This window comes from Misgurnus anguillicaudatus, chromosome 7 (genome assembly GCF_027580225.2).
Source record: "Misgurnus anguillicaudatus chromosome 7, ASM2758022v2, whole genome shotgun sequence".
NCBI classification, from domain to species: Eukaryota; Metazoa; Chordata; class Actinopteri; order Cypriniformes; family Cobitidae; genus Misgurnus; species Misgurnus anguillicaudatus.
The window spans coordinates 7,244,010-7,257,689 of NC_073343.2; the positions used below are offsets into that span (position 1 = coordinate 7,244,010).

Below are 13,680 nucleotides of genomic sequence, written 5' to 3' on the forward strand. Positions count from 1 at the left end.
GAATGTGTATATCAAATTTAGCCAGTGGTGAGGCTTAATGACAAAAACAGGGTGACGCGAGAACCTGGAAGTATATCGCTATCTGAAATAATGCCAAAGACGGCGTTACAGAGACGCAGAAAGTATGGCAAGGGAGACGCAGCATCTCGTTCCCTTCTAATGGAGCAACAGTTACATAACCAGAGACCTAACATAACCAGTGTTTGTTGTAGTCCAAGAAAAGAGATTTACGTTGGAGACGATAACTCACGTGATCGTTTACTTTGGGGTTTGAACCTTTTGCATATCGTTAACATGTACCAATACACACTTACACCCCAAAGGAAATGTAAAATTGTGAATCGGACAATAGGTGCTCTTTAAAGTTTTCAATGTCTGATAATTAAAATAACTAATTTTAGCCAGCAAAAACTGTGACGTGTTTTGTTTTCAGATGGCAGTCTCTGTATGAGATATATATATATATATATATATTAGGGCCGGGACTCGATTAAAAAAATTAATCTAATTAATTAGAGGCTTTGTAATTAATTAATCTAAATTAATCGCATTTTAATCGCATATAAATATTTGACCTGAGAACATTAAGAAGTAATTTTTTACATGGATTTTAGTATACACTCTTAGAAAGGATGTGTTAATTTTATACACATCATTGTGCTGTAAGCTTTTAACACATTATGTGTAATTTTAACACATTATGAGTCATTTTGTCTTGATTTTGTGTTCAAGTATAACACATGTTGTGTTAAAAGTAACACAAAATGTGTTGTTTCAATAATAACACAGAGATGGGTGGATTCCAGGACGACGCAGTGCGTTGTCCCAGAATCAACACTAATGTGTTGTTTTTAACACATTCGTTCTTAGAGTGTACCATGAATAATGACTGAATACATAAGCTTAAGCAACAAAACATTGTTTATTGAGCCCTATTCGGACGGGATTAGTTTTACAGGGGTAGATGGCGTAATGTAATTTTACCACAGGACGTCGGTAATATTAATGGTCAATTCGGACGGGATTAGAAATCTCTGTAAAACATTCAGAAGTGGGAGGGGTAACTCGTTGGCGCAGCGCGTCACCTCTCGTCTCTTCACGTGCACGTTACCTTGCTTCCAGATATCAGATGTGCAAACAACATGACACAGACAAGGAAAACGCGAAACACTGTGTTTAATTTCAGTTTGGGGAGAACGTCAGTTTCATAAACAGTTCCATGCCTCTGAGAAGTAAATTTGACTTTTTTTTTTAAAGTTTGTGTCGTGTTTTATTCAGAAACTGACTTGTAACTGACTTGTTTCTCCGTCTAGAATGCAAGTAAATGCTTCTTTAAGCGCTTTTATATTTAAAAGAAACACGCAATTTAAAAGGAAATGACGCGATTTACGTGTATATTTACAGCTGGTCTATTCGCACTGGATTTGTATTACCTGAGGTAATTTCTCCGGACCTTTTTACAGAAGGTAAAAGACGCCGTAATCTTTACTGACATTGTCCGTAATGATTACTGACATGGAGCATTCGGACTGGACTAAAATCACTGAGAAGTGAAGTATGTTTTGCATTGAGATGCTCGATGTGCTGCGGTGATATGTGAATTCCTTGTTGCATAGCTTACACACAAACATGCTCTTATCGACGCTTACATCCATTCGTTTTTTATTAAAAAAATTCCCATCCACGGGGCCAACCAAAGCGATCTCATCAGCCTCTTGGTTAATGTTCACTGTGGTTTGTTGTGAAGTCATGAACGCTAGTTGGTGCTCCAGTATAATCGGTCCGCCGAAACTCATGAGAAATGTTCCGCGGTGCAAAAATAAGTGCGATTAAAATGCGTTAAAAATGTTTAACGCGTTATTTTTGTGTAATTAATTAATCTTAATTAACGCGTTAAAGTCCCGGCCCTAATATATATATATATATATATATATATATATATATATATATATATATATATATATAATTAAAGGGATAGTTCTTCATCAATTCCATACACTCATGTTTTTCTAAACCTGTATGGGTTTCTTTTTCTATTCTGGAAGTCAATGGGTACCATCAACTGTGTGCTTACCATCATTTATCAAAATACTATCAAAAGAATAAAGAAACTCCTATAGGTTTAGAACAGAATGAGGGTGAATAAAGACATTTCATGTGTCTGGCCCAGTTTAGCCCAAACACAGCCCCTCCCAAAAACATCCTCAGTTAATTTAGCAGTGCATTGTGGGACAATGCAATGACACACCTGTGATGACAAGCTGACAGTGAGAGGAGTTACAGACATCCTCCTGTGAATCGTCATCTTCCTCATCATCAATACTGATCTCAGCAACGACATCCGCATTAAGATGGGCTAAATAAAGCATACTCTTCCTCTTCAGAGACCGGTTCTGTTTGTTCAACTATGGGGAAGCATTAGGGAGAAAGAGATAGCAGGTAACACTTTAAAATAAAGTTGTATTAGTAAACATTACTAAATGCATTAACCCCTTAAACCCTGCGGACCTGTTGACTTTTTATCAATTTACTCCAAATCATGTGGGTAGATGAATCTTTTAAATTCAGTCATGTCCAATTCTGCAAAAATTATATTTATACTGCAGAGCATGAACAAAAATAAACAATATAGTTTTTCTTGTTAATGTTAGTTAAAGGACAAGTTCGGTATTTTACACTTAAAGCCCTGGTTTCAGATTGTTTATGATGAAATAGAACGGTTTTGACTGAAATTTGGACATATGATGCTGTCCCCAGAATTTTCGGGTGTTTGTTCTATCACCTCCCACCTCTATAATGGCTGTATAGGTGCACTGGAACAATCCTTTCTAAAATGCATTAAACTTTCGTATACAAAGACGTGATACTCACCGAGTGGTCTGGGGTGTTCACTGATATGCTCACGCAAAAATCGCTGCAAAAGATGCTTTCGGGTTTTATCATAGTTTTGTCCAACTCCATTGACTTGTATTAGATGTGCTGTGAGGTACGGTACTATTACTCCGCGCCGGGAACCTTGTTTGTATTCTTGCAATTGGCAAAGGCGGATTATCGCCACCAACTGGGCTGGAGTGTCTATTAAACTCTCAATGGAAGAATATACGTGTGTGAGGTGTTTGGAAAAATAGGTCCACAAGTTTACAACGAATGCTAAAACACCTGTTGGAAAGCATCTTTTGCAGTGATTTTTGTGTGAGCATGTCGGTGAGCGCCCCTGGCCACTCGATGAGTTTCACGTCTTTGTAAACGAAAGTTTAATGCATTTTAGGAAGGATTGTTCCAGTGCACCTATAGACCCATTGTAGAATTGGGAGGTGATACAATAAACACCCGAAAATTCTCGGGACAGCATCATATGTCCAAATTTCAGTCAAAACTGTACTATTTCATCATAAACAATCTGAAAACAGGGCTTTAAGTGTAAAATACCGAACTTGTCCTTTAATGTTAATACAGATATTCATGCTATTGCATTAACTAATGTTAACAGTTTCAATGTTTGATTTGAAAAATGTATGTTGAAATTAATATGAACTAAGATTAATAAATGATGTAGAAGTATTGTTCATTGATAGTTCAATTAACTAGTTGTTAACAAATACAACCTTGTTACTGAAAAACAGAAGAAAGATCCAATGTAAAAACGAGAAAGCGAGTAAATCCATGGAGGGCAATGTCATCAGGAATAATCAACGATAAAAATGGCAACTGTAATACCACGATGAAATGATATAAAACCCAAGCAGGTGATTTTCTGTGTTTGCTTCGAAGTGAAAAGATATGAGAAAATCAAATCAGTACACCAGCAGCATGTAGACGGACCAACCCACTGGAACCCCAGAGGGCGCCTATGCAATTCCCCTCAATCACACGCATCGAAACACACAGCATGAACACTCTCGAAAAGAGCAATAATCAAGGGCAAAATAATAGACATTTCATTACACATATGCAGGAGCAGCACCGGACCCTCCTGTTTTCCTAAATAATTACGGCACGCTTTCAGGGACGGCCATAGACTCCCTACTTTTCCACATGTACATACCTGCATCGGAGAAATGTTACCTTTTGGAACATCTAATTAAAGTAATTTAAGTCTGGTCATTCACACTTTAATTAGGGAGGACACTTAATGGAAACTCAGAGAGCCAATGGGGGTGGAGGCATGCAAATTAGTCCTGGATGACATTCTGGTGAGGGAGAGAAAAGAGCGAGGCAGGGATGAAATGCCCGCTCTTTAACAAGCCCTTTATTAATGACATCCAAGTGAGGACGCACAGCACGTGAATCCATTTCCCGACGCTGTCCTTCCCTCTGAATGCATCTTTTAAAAACGCAATCAACAACATATAATACAGGGATAAACGCACGGACACACGCACATACACACACATAATCATCTGGCTTTGATGAGAGCGGCACTGCGAAATTACACAGTGGCACAAATCAGACTGGCGTCACGATGTGGCCGAGCCCCTCATCTCCTCTGATCACACATCAAAAACAAAATGTCATGTGTTTGGATTGCACTTTGATTTGACTGCCACCACCCGCAAACCCTCATCCATTACTGCTTTTTAATTTAAAACGTTCCGGAGTTTAAGAAATTGATTATGATTTTCTTTTCGCTTTTTTTGCTCTGCCAGCCTTGGGATCTTTTGGCAGGTGAAATTACAGCCGATAAAGACAATATATCAAACAGCTGAAATCAAAGCAGAGACTATTCAAGACAATTTCGTTCCTCATTTTCCAATCATACCAACCAACATTTTTGGGCTAATTTAAATGTAAATTTGGGATGAGCCAATGCTATAATTTTCACAACGTAGCCTTCACCTTTTTAATGTGAAGGTGCTTTGTATCACCCAACATGTGGGTTAAAATGCAAATCAAATATGTTTTGAGAAAAAGTTAAAAGTCATTCAAGGTTGCACACTTGTGTTGACTTCAGCTTGACTGATCACGTGCCTTATCGCTTTTATTCAATACTACATTATAAAAATGGGACATAAACACAAAGATGAGGAAATGCTGGTGAATTGATGGAAGTTGCAAATAAGAAAAAGCTAACTGTCTGCTTTTCTATGACAGGAAACACAGAAAGAACATACAGAGATAATGTATAGATTATGTTGCATTAATAGTTTAATCCTGTTAGTCTAATTCAGGACAAAGGCCAGAAGATATAAACATTATAAAGGGGGGCGCACAACGGACGCGCAGCTCAGCGCCGTGCCGTTCTAAAAAAAAAAACAGTTTCTATGGGTATGCGCACACCGGCGCCGACAGGTGGTCCCTGTCCGCAGCGCCCAGCTTTGACTCAAGAAGTTGCTCAAATCCCTGTCGCGCCACAGAGCGCCACTCCCATAGTTTAACATTAAATAACATCATATTTGTCTCAAATCATTAACGATTAACATTGGCTGCTAACGTATATGTTGCATTTTGAAGTAGACGCTATCTGACTAAGCTTGCGCTATTTTTTTGTGCATGTCCGGTTTACAATACCTCCGAGTTGTCATAGACGCGACTTAACACGGCGCTGCGCGGCACTGAGCTGCGCGTCCGCTGTGACCCCCTTAAGATGATAGCACCTGACTATCGATTTTCATTGGTCAGCCTGATTTCATGAGAATTTGTACATATTTTATGAGTTGGCTAATTTTAATCATGCAAAAACGTTTAATTATCATAAAAAACAAAATGAAACCCCACCCCTAACCCCAACGTCACAGGGGCTAAGGCCAATCGTACAAAAATGTAAGAATGTGGTTGTTTAAATAAATATGAATTAGCAACCTTGTAAAATATGTATGATTTGCCATGACATAGGGTTGGTTAAACCCAAATGAACAAATACTATACTTTAGGATTTACTATAGTAAACTGAAGTGACATTCATATTTATTGTAGTGTTTGAAACTTATGATAGTGAAAATTAATGTATACTATAATACAGTTTATCAATTCACTAATAAAAATACTCCAGTTTACATTAACAGTGTAGTAATTACTAGTAGTGAACTACTATAGTACTATATGAATACTATATGTTTTGTTCCAAAACGTGATAAACGGCATTTAAAAAAAAATGTTACCACCAAAATCAGTATTGTATCTGGTCAGTATTAAAAAGTTAATTCTTTATTTTACGCAAAATCCAATATCCGCTGTGTTATTCTGTCATATTTTCTCCCTGTTCCCCCAAAAACTGGATAAACACTAGTCCTCCTCTGCAGAATGCAATAAATCCCCTCGACAAATCACAGCGCACCATTCCACACACTGTAAACAACAATGGCAGTGATTTGAATACACACAGAATCCTAGTTTAACTCATCTACTTTGTACTTCGTGATCAAGAAACAAACAAAAACAAAATAGTAATTTTGATGGCATGGATAAACTTGTGGTGGTTTTCTATGGCGGGGGAAGAAACAAAAGACATCAAAATTGAATAATTTACGTGAGTGGCCCTCGTGCAAAGGAAAAATGCCAGCTGTTGCTTGTTCTTCCAACAGCATCAAGCTTTTGTCATGCTAACACATTGACCCCAGGGGATCTTATGAAAAACTTTACATTATTTTACTCAAAGTCAATGAAAATCGTGCAGGGCCAAATTTTTTTTACAGCTGATCTCTGTGAAAAAAGTTCAGCAACGACGCCCCAAGGATGACAGCAGCAATGATCGTGTTCTTAATATGACAAAGTAAGTGTTTTGATTAATGCCATTAATGTTTATATTTTTAGTCAGTGTATACCACTAGTAAACTAAATGAATATAACATGGCAGATGTCCCTGGCAACTGATTTGCAATATAGCCGAGCTATTTTCTTGTCTCTCATTTCCTTCTATGGCCTTTCTCACATAAGCATTACACTCATATCAAAAGAGTTTTATTGTACAATACATATAAGACAAAGTGTCCTGCCCTACAATAAATATCCTAAAACAACCAGTGACAAAAACGTCATCTTCAGCCAGTTGTGTGGCCTGATGATAACTTAATGTGAGACAGATGGAAGATGAGCAAACCTGTGGAGACTAAACCCTACTGGACCCTCCTGCTGTTAGTACACAGTTCAGTAGGCACGAGAGGGGCTCGATGTGGGGGTGCGCACAGAGCGACCAGGACAAAGGGCATCTGCGCCGGTGCACTTCATTGCACTGTGACCACCAGCAAACACAGCACAAGATGGGCTATGCATTTAAGGATGTCAGGAAACCACTGATTGGTTAAATCGAGCTTTTATCCAACATATAATACTAAGGCAGACAACGGCACAGCTGTAAGTCTATTTCCTCTGTACAAATGAAACTCTCTGCGGTCTTCTTCAACAGTAGCATCTGTGATGGCTTCACATACTTCAAGGACAAAACGTATACCTTTAGAGAATACAGCAGAACTTTATTAGAAATCTAGGAGGCAATTTTCAAAGGACAGTGACAAAAATAATGTCTACATTGTACCACCAGAGCAAATAGATGAGTAAATGTCAATAAAAAGAGGTTTTCGTTTTCACACTGAAATGTCTTCTTTTAACAAACTACAAAATTCACAACACACGACACCTGCTTCTAAAGCACAGCTTCCTTTTGCGATGTAAAGACAATGTTCTCACCACCTTCTTTTATCTCATTTATCTGCGTCTTTGATTCTTTTCTACACTACTGTTCTCTTATTTCTATCTCTGTGTGTGGTGATCAGCGCTCATCACCGACAGATAGCAGAAGAAAGTTGATTCATCCATCAGAGAGGCAGCAATGAGTCGGTAATCGCTGCCACCAATCTGCTTCACACCTTGGCTTTTAAAGATCCATTTACCTGCTGAGAGCTCAGAGAACATGCCACTTCACTCAAACCCGACTAAGGCTGAACGCCAGATCCGAGTCCAACTAAACTGAGCTTTAGAAATAGAATACTTCTGCAGTGAACGGGTCCAGTAAGGTGGGCAGATGGTAAACATGGCAATGCAGCAATACAAGTGTGAGACTGAGTATTAAGATTGACTTTCGCATGAACCAAATGGAATGAATGTCCATGTGGAAACAATTGTGTGTGGGGCTACTTTGCTCAGCATGGAGGAGGAAATAAATGCAGGGATGATGAATGTTGACCCATTTTCCATATAAACCATTAGCAAAAACATACATATAGGTATTTTTTCTGAGAATAGTAGAGCAGAACTGACTGAAACATAAAAAACTAAGGAAATGATAAGAAAACAGAATATAATCAAATGAAAGAATGTAAGGACACATACTCTTTTCATCGGGGCTGGCTCCGTGTCAGCATCAAAGCTGAGCCGGACCTCAGTAACGGCTCACATTTGACCAAAACAAGAGCTGAATGCATTACGTCACCAGCTTGCAGAATCGTGGAGGGTTATATTATTATACCGCTGTGTGTTTTATGACTTTGCGTTGTTTTTTGAAGTTACATGTTATATTATTACTTCGCCACTTATGCATTATAAGGGCACAAGTACTCTGTTGTGAAATTCTTTGCTTTTTTTCATTCAAAACATAATACATTTGCCCCCAAAAAACTAAGTAATTATTATGAACATTAATAAAAGATCTGTTGATGTTCTATATTCTGTTCTGTACTTTGCTTTAAAAAAAAAATATACATACAAATAAACCATCATAGAATTTTGTTTGGTAACATATTTTTAGACTGTCCTCAAAAAATAAGAGCCTCTTATTAATTTGTGCAAGCAGCTTATAGACCATTTGCGTGTTTGCAAACAGAGATTACGTTTTTTTGAAGTGTGAAGTGTTTTAGCGTTAAACTGTGATTTTTATGGATCCCGTGTTCTGTCAAAGTCTGTTTCCCCTATGTTTCCCTTTAGTGTAATGTTTCTTGTAGTGTTTTTATCGCGTTATGTTTATTTTTTAAATAAATTAAAAGTTTAAATGGCTTGGCTACTGATAAATGTGCATGTATGTAATGTATATGTATTGTTCTTTATTGGTAAATCAATTATTTTTACAGTATGAATCGCTAAAGTACATATAAAAGCAATACTATCGTGTATTCTATATAAAACCATTTATTAAATATTTAATTATTTTCCTGTTTTCTATTATTTCTTCCTTATATTTATTTATAGCCGTAATTCTCAAAGTGTGGTCCAAACCCCCCCAGTGGTCCGCCAAAAGATGACCTAGGCAAGTGCTTATACAATCGTCACTTATTTAAATGGCTTTTTAATGCACTTGCGAAACTGGGATATATCAGTTCTTGCCTTTCTGTTTTAATAACGTAAAAATGGATCGGTTTGCTAAACCAAAGAGGAGTCAAAATAAAAGATCAAGCGTCAACTGAAAGCAGCTAAAATTCACAGATCTATTAGTGTTGTTATGTACTAGTTTTGGTTTCATGTGTAAAATCCCTGTAATTTCTGTGATTTTGGACATTAAGGGGAACATTTTTTTCAGTATTTTATTGTTACCATAGTTACAACCATAGACTTCATATACCCACCACCTCAGTTTTAATCTAATGGCTGTTTGGAATGACATTAAGTGGGACCTAGGCTGTTATAGTATGTTTAATTGCATTTTTTTCACATGTGCAGTTTGTTGTTCATATTAAGCTGCAACTCATTTCACCTTTACTTTTTCAAATGAAATAAAATTCATATAATAATTTCTGAACATAGCATTGCATTTGTTTTTAAAAAATTGTTTTTGACTTGAAACAGTTGCATATTAAACTTAAACTTAACTTATCCTTCCTATTTTGTTGTTTTTTGGGGGAGTGTTAGAGTGGGATTCTGTTAGGTGGTCCTCAGAAAAAAATTGGAAGATAAAGTGGTCCTTGGGCTGAAAAAGTTTGAGAAACACTGATTTATAGCCTAGGTGTTTGTTTGAAAACTTTTATAATATAATATATTATGTTTAAATACAAATTAATATGCCATTAACCATTCAAATCTTTAAAGGGAAATAAATAAAATATGCTCATTTTCCAGCTCCCCTAGAGTTAAACATTTGATTTTTACCGTTTTGGAATCCATTCAGCTGATCTCCGGCTCTGGCTTTACCACTTTTAGCATATCTTAGCATAATCCATAGAACCTGATTAGACCATTAGCATCATGCTCAAAAATGACCAAAGAGTTTCAATATTTTTTTCCTATTTAAAACTTGACTCTTCTGTAGTTTCATCTTGTACTAAGACCAACAGAAAATTAAAAGTTGTGATTTTCTAGGCAGATATGGCTAGGAACTAAACTCTCATTCTGGTGTAATAATCAAGGTCTTTGCTGCCATAACATGGCTGCAGGAGGCGCAATGATATTACGCAGTGCCCGAAAATAGTCCCCTGCTATTGAAAGTTACCAAGGGGACTATTTTCAGGCACTGCATACTATCATTGTGCCTCCTGTGACTAGGGATGGGACAATAACTGGTTTCACGATTAACCACAATAAAATGTCTGATAAATGTATCGTTTAAAATTTTATTATCATTACAACCATGTTTGATTACCGTGATTATGAAAACTTGCGATAAATTCTGTCCAGACAGAATCAGTTTGACACAGGCGCGCACATGCAACATCGTTTTTTGCACAAGGCGGCATTTAAGGGATATAATGTATTGTATTCATTCACGGTAAACGTATTAGACTGATTTATTTATTTTTTTTACCACAGAAATAATTTCAGGGACATAAAATATTAAATTGTGATTTTCAAAAATAAAACTTGTTCAAATGTTTTCAGTGTGTTTGTATCAGTTCTTTTTGAACATTTCCATTTCATTTTAACAAAACCATGATAATACTGATAACCGTGTTAACTTTGGTCACTATAATCATAATATGAAATTTTCATACTGTCCCATTACTACCTGTGACATAAAAATAAGCAATAATGCGTCTAAAACTCTTTTATATGAGTAGTTATTTGTATAAACTTTGACGCTTCTAAAAATGGCACCCTTCAAACTGCAGACTGTAGTGGAAGCTCCGCCCACTGATGTCACAGGTTCTCTGGTTTGAGTCCAGCAAGATTTTAGGGCTGATTCAGAACCAGGATAAGGGCACGGGGCCAGGGCTTTTTTGTGTGGGAGTGCTCAGCACGGTTGAAAATTGAGTTTCAGCACTGGAGTCAGCCCCGGTGGAAAAGAGGTAACAGAGAATTAAATGAAACAGAAGAGAACAAAACTGAAAAAGCTAAATCAAATAAAACACAGCACAACAAAACAGAAGAGAATCAACTGAAACTAAACTAAGCAAAAGAATCAGATGAAACAGAACCCAACAGAATCAAGTAAAATATAACAGATGAGAATCAACGAAAACTGATCCAAAAGAATCAAATGTAAAATTCAACAGTAGTGAATCAATTGAAACTGAATAAAGCAATAAAAGGAAACAAAACAGATAATCCTAACCTAGTTGTGGTTACTTACCTTGGAGGCCAAAGCTTCTACGCTCTCTCTGCAGGTCTTCTCAATCTCGAGGCTCTCCTGAATGTTGTTCACCTCCTCAATCACTTTGTGAGACACTGATGACAAACATAGCATAATTTGATGTTTGATGCATGCAAACACCACAGTTGTCACAACAGAAAACCACACAACAGGTCATCCACACACTGGAGTTCTGTAGTCAGCACATTAAAACCTATCATGATGTTGACAGACAAGGTCACAACATCATACAATTACTCTATCCAGAGAACTGAATCTTACAACAGCTCTTTAGTGGCTCTTACACTCAATGGGCTCCATTTGAACTAAATGACTGGGAACATGAAACAGCTGTAGTTATATGAGGTGGTCATAACACTTACTGAGGTGTTTGGGTAGTTGATATGACATGTCTTAATAGTGTCACATCTAGTACTTTATCTAAAACTGCTTAAAGAGCTATTTTTGCGTTTCATAACCTCATTTTAATAGATTAAAATGGACAAAATAAAGAATAACAATAAACAGCATTAACAATAAGATTTTAAATAAAGCTATCAGATGTTTGAACCAAATTACGAATATACATTTCATAAAGCTAAAATGCCAGTTTTATTTGTCAAGATGTTTGCCTCTCTGAATCTCTTATGTTCAGACAAAGTTCAAACTGTTTGTTTGTATTATCCTCTGTCTGCCTGGTCAACGCTGCCAATTGTTGCCAAGTCCACAGTTTTCCAGCAGAAATAGGCTACTTTTGAATTGTATTTGCTGCAATTGCGTGGGTTGTTTTTTGTTCGCGGGTTGAAGTGATCTGCTGTCTATCTTCAGACATGATCTTATTTACGAACTCAGTCTGTTATGCAGACCTGGCAACCCTGATGGTGCCCTTCATACTGAACCCTTAAGCCCGATTTATAGTCGTGCGTAAGCTCTATGCCGTAGCTACGCCGTAGGTTATCCGTAGCATGTGCGTAGCTCTGCGTTGCCTGACGTGCAACTCACAAAATTTTTTACAGCGCGTCAGATCTACGCGGACTGTGCTGTGATTGGTCCACCAGAACCCCTCCCGTCAGGTAAAAAAACCGTTGCGGACGACGACGCAAAAGTATAAATGATAACCGACGCAGAACCTTCGCCGTCGTGGCTACACCGTAGGACCTACGCACAACTACAACGACAACTACAATTATGCCACCAAATGCAAAGCTTCGCATTGCTCACTCTAGATTTTTCGCGGGATTTAATTTGTGTCATGCTAATTTTCAGCTTGATTGAATATTTTCAACTTGCGCAAAGACACTTTTGAGGTGCATAGCACATGTTTTTGCAGCAATCACAATTGGCGTCTTTCGCAGCTCCCCTCGCGACTTAGTGTCTATTCGTGTCTTTGCATAGAATTTGTATGTTATCTACTCGCGCAAATTGTTGAATTCGCGTTTGGTGTGTATGCCCCGTAAGGCTTGTCCCAACAAGCTTACTGTTTGAGTTAAAGGTATAGCGGAAGATTTTCCAGAATTTTTGAAAATAACCGCCCCTCCACTTTTTAAAAAAAATTCACATGCGGGAGCACCTATTAAACGTGTGCACGAGAGAGAGCGTGCACGAGCCTAGTTCTTCTGTTCGCCCTGTTTACAAGTTGCTGCCGGCATGGCTCATACATTGAGATGTTTACCATGTTTGTGCGGTTTGAGACTTGTGCCAGGGCTACCATCGCTAATCATAGCTTACATCAACTTTTACTAGCAGTGACTCCAAATAGCATGACAAACTTTAGCTGTCGAGTAGAAACTTTGCGACTAAGGCATCAGTGGGAAGCCCAACTTGTGCTTGTAGTGCATGCCAGCGTGTGAAATATTCTCCCAAAAACACTCTGGTCTTGTTTCTTTCTTCAGAGGCATTTCTCTTCTTGTCATACAATTCGTAGACACTTTTTCTCTTGCGACCCTCAGACATTTTGAAAAAAACATGGTGAGAACACGAGCTTCAATGAATGGCTAAAACCATAGCCCACCACACATATGGCGCTTTTCCATTGCATAGTACCCCACGGTTTGGTTTGGTTTAGTTTGGGTCGGGTCAGCTTACTTTTGGGAGCTTTTCCATTGGGTGCAGTTAGTAGTACCCGATACTTTTTCGTATCACCTCGGTTGGGGTTCCAAGCGATCCGAGCTGATACCAGCGTCATCGCTATAATGTAAAGATTAGCTTTACCTTAGTGCTAGCTTGCGCTGTCTTGAGCAAACATGTTGTCT

General features: G+C 37.8%; 1 protein-coding gene across 1 annotated transcript in view; it reads right to left on the minus strand.

The window, feature by feature from the left end:
• Nucleotides 1-13,680, minus strand: part of shtn1 (shootin 1) — a 55,340-nt gene that overhangs the window by 29,444 nt on the left and 12,216 nt on the right. The window contains exons 4-5 of the mRNA XM_055172733.2: nt 11,429-11,523; nt 2,249-2,405 (exon numbers count right to left, since the gene is read on the minus strand). Of these exons, the coding sequence (XP_055028708.2) occupies nt 2,249-2,405; nt 11,429-11,523 (252 nt within the window). The remainder of the gene's footprint in view (nt 1-2,248; nt 2,406-11,428; nt 11,524-13,680) is intronic.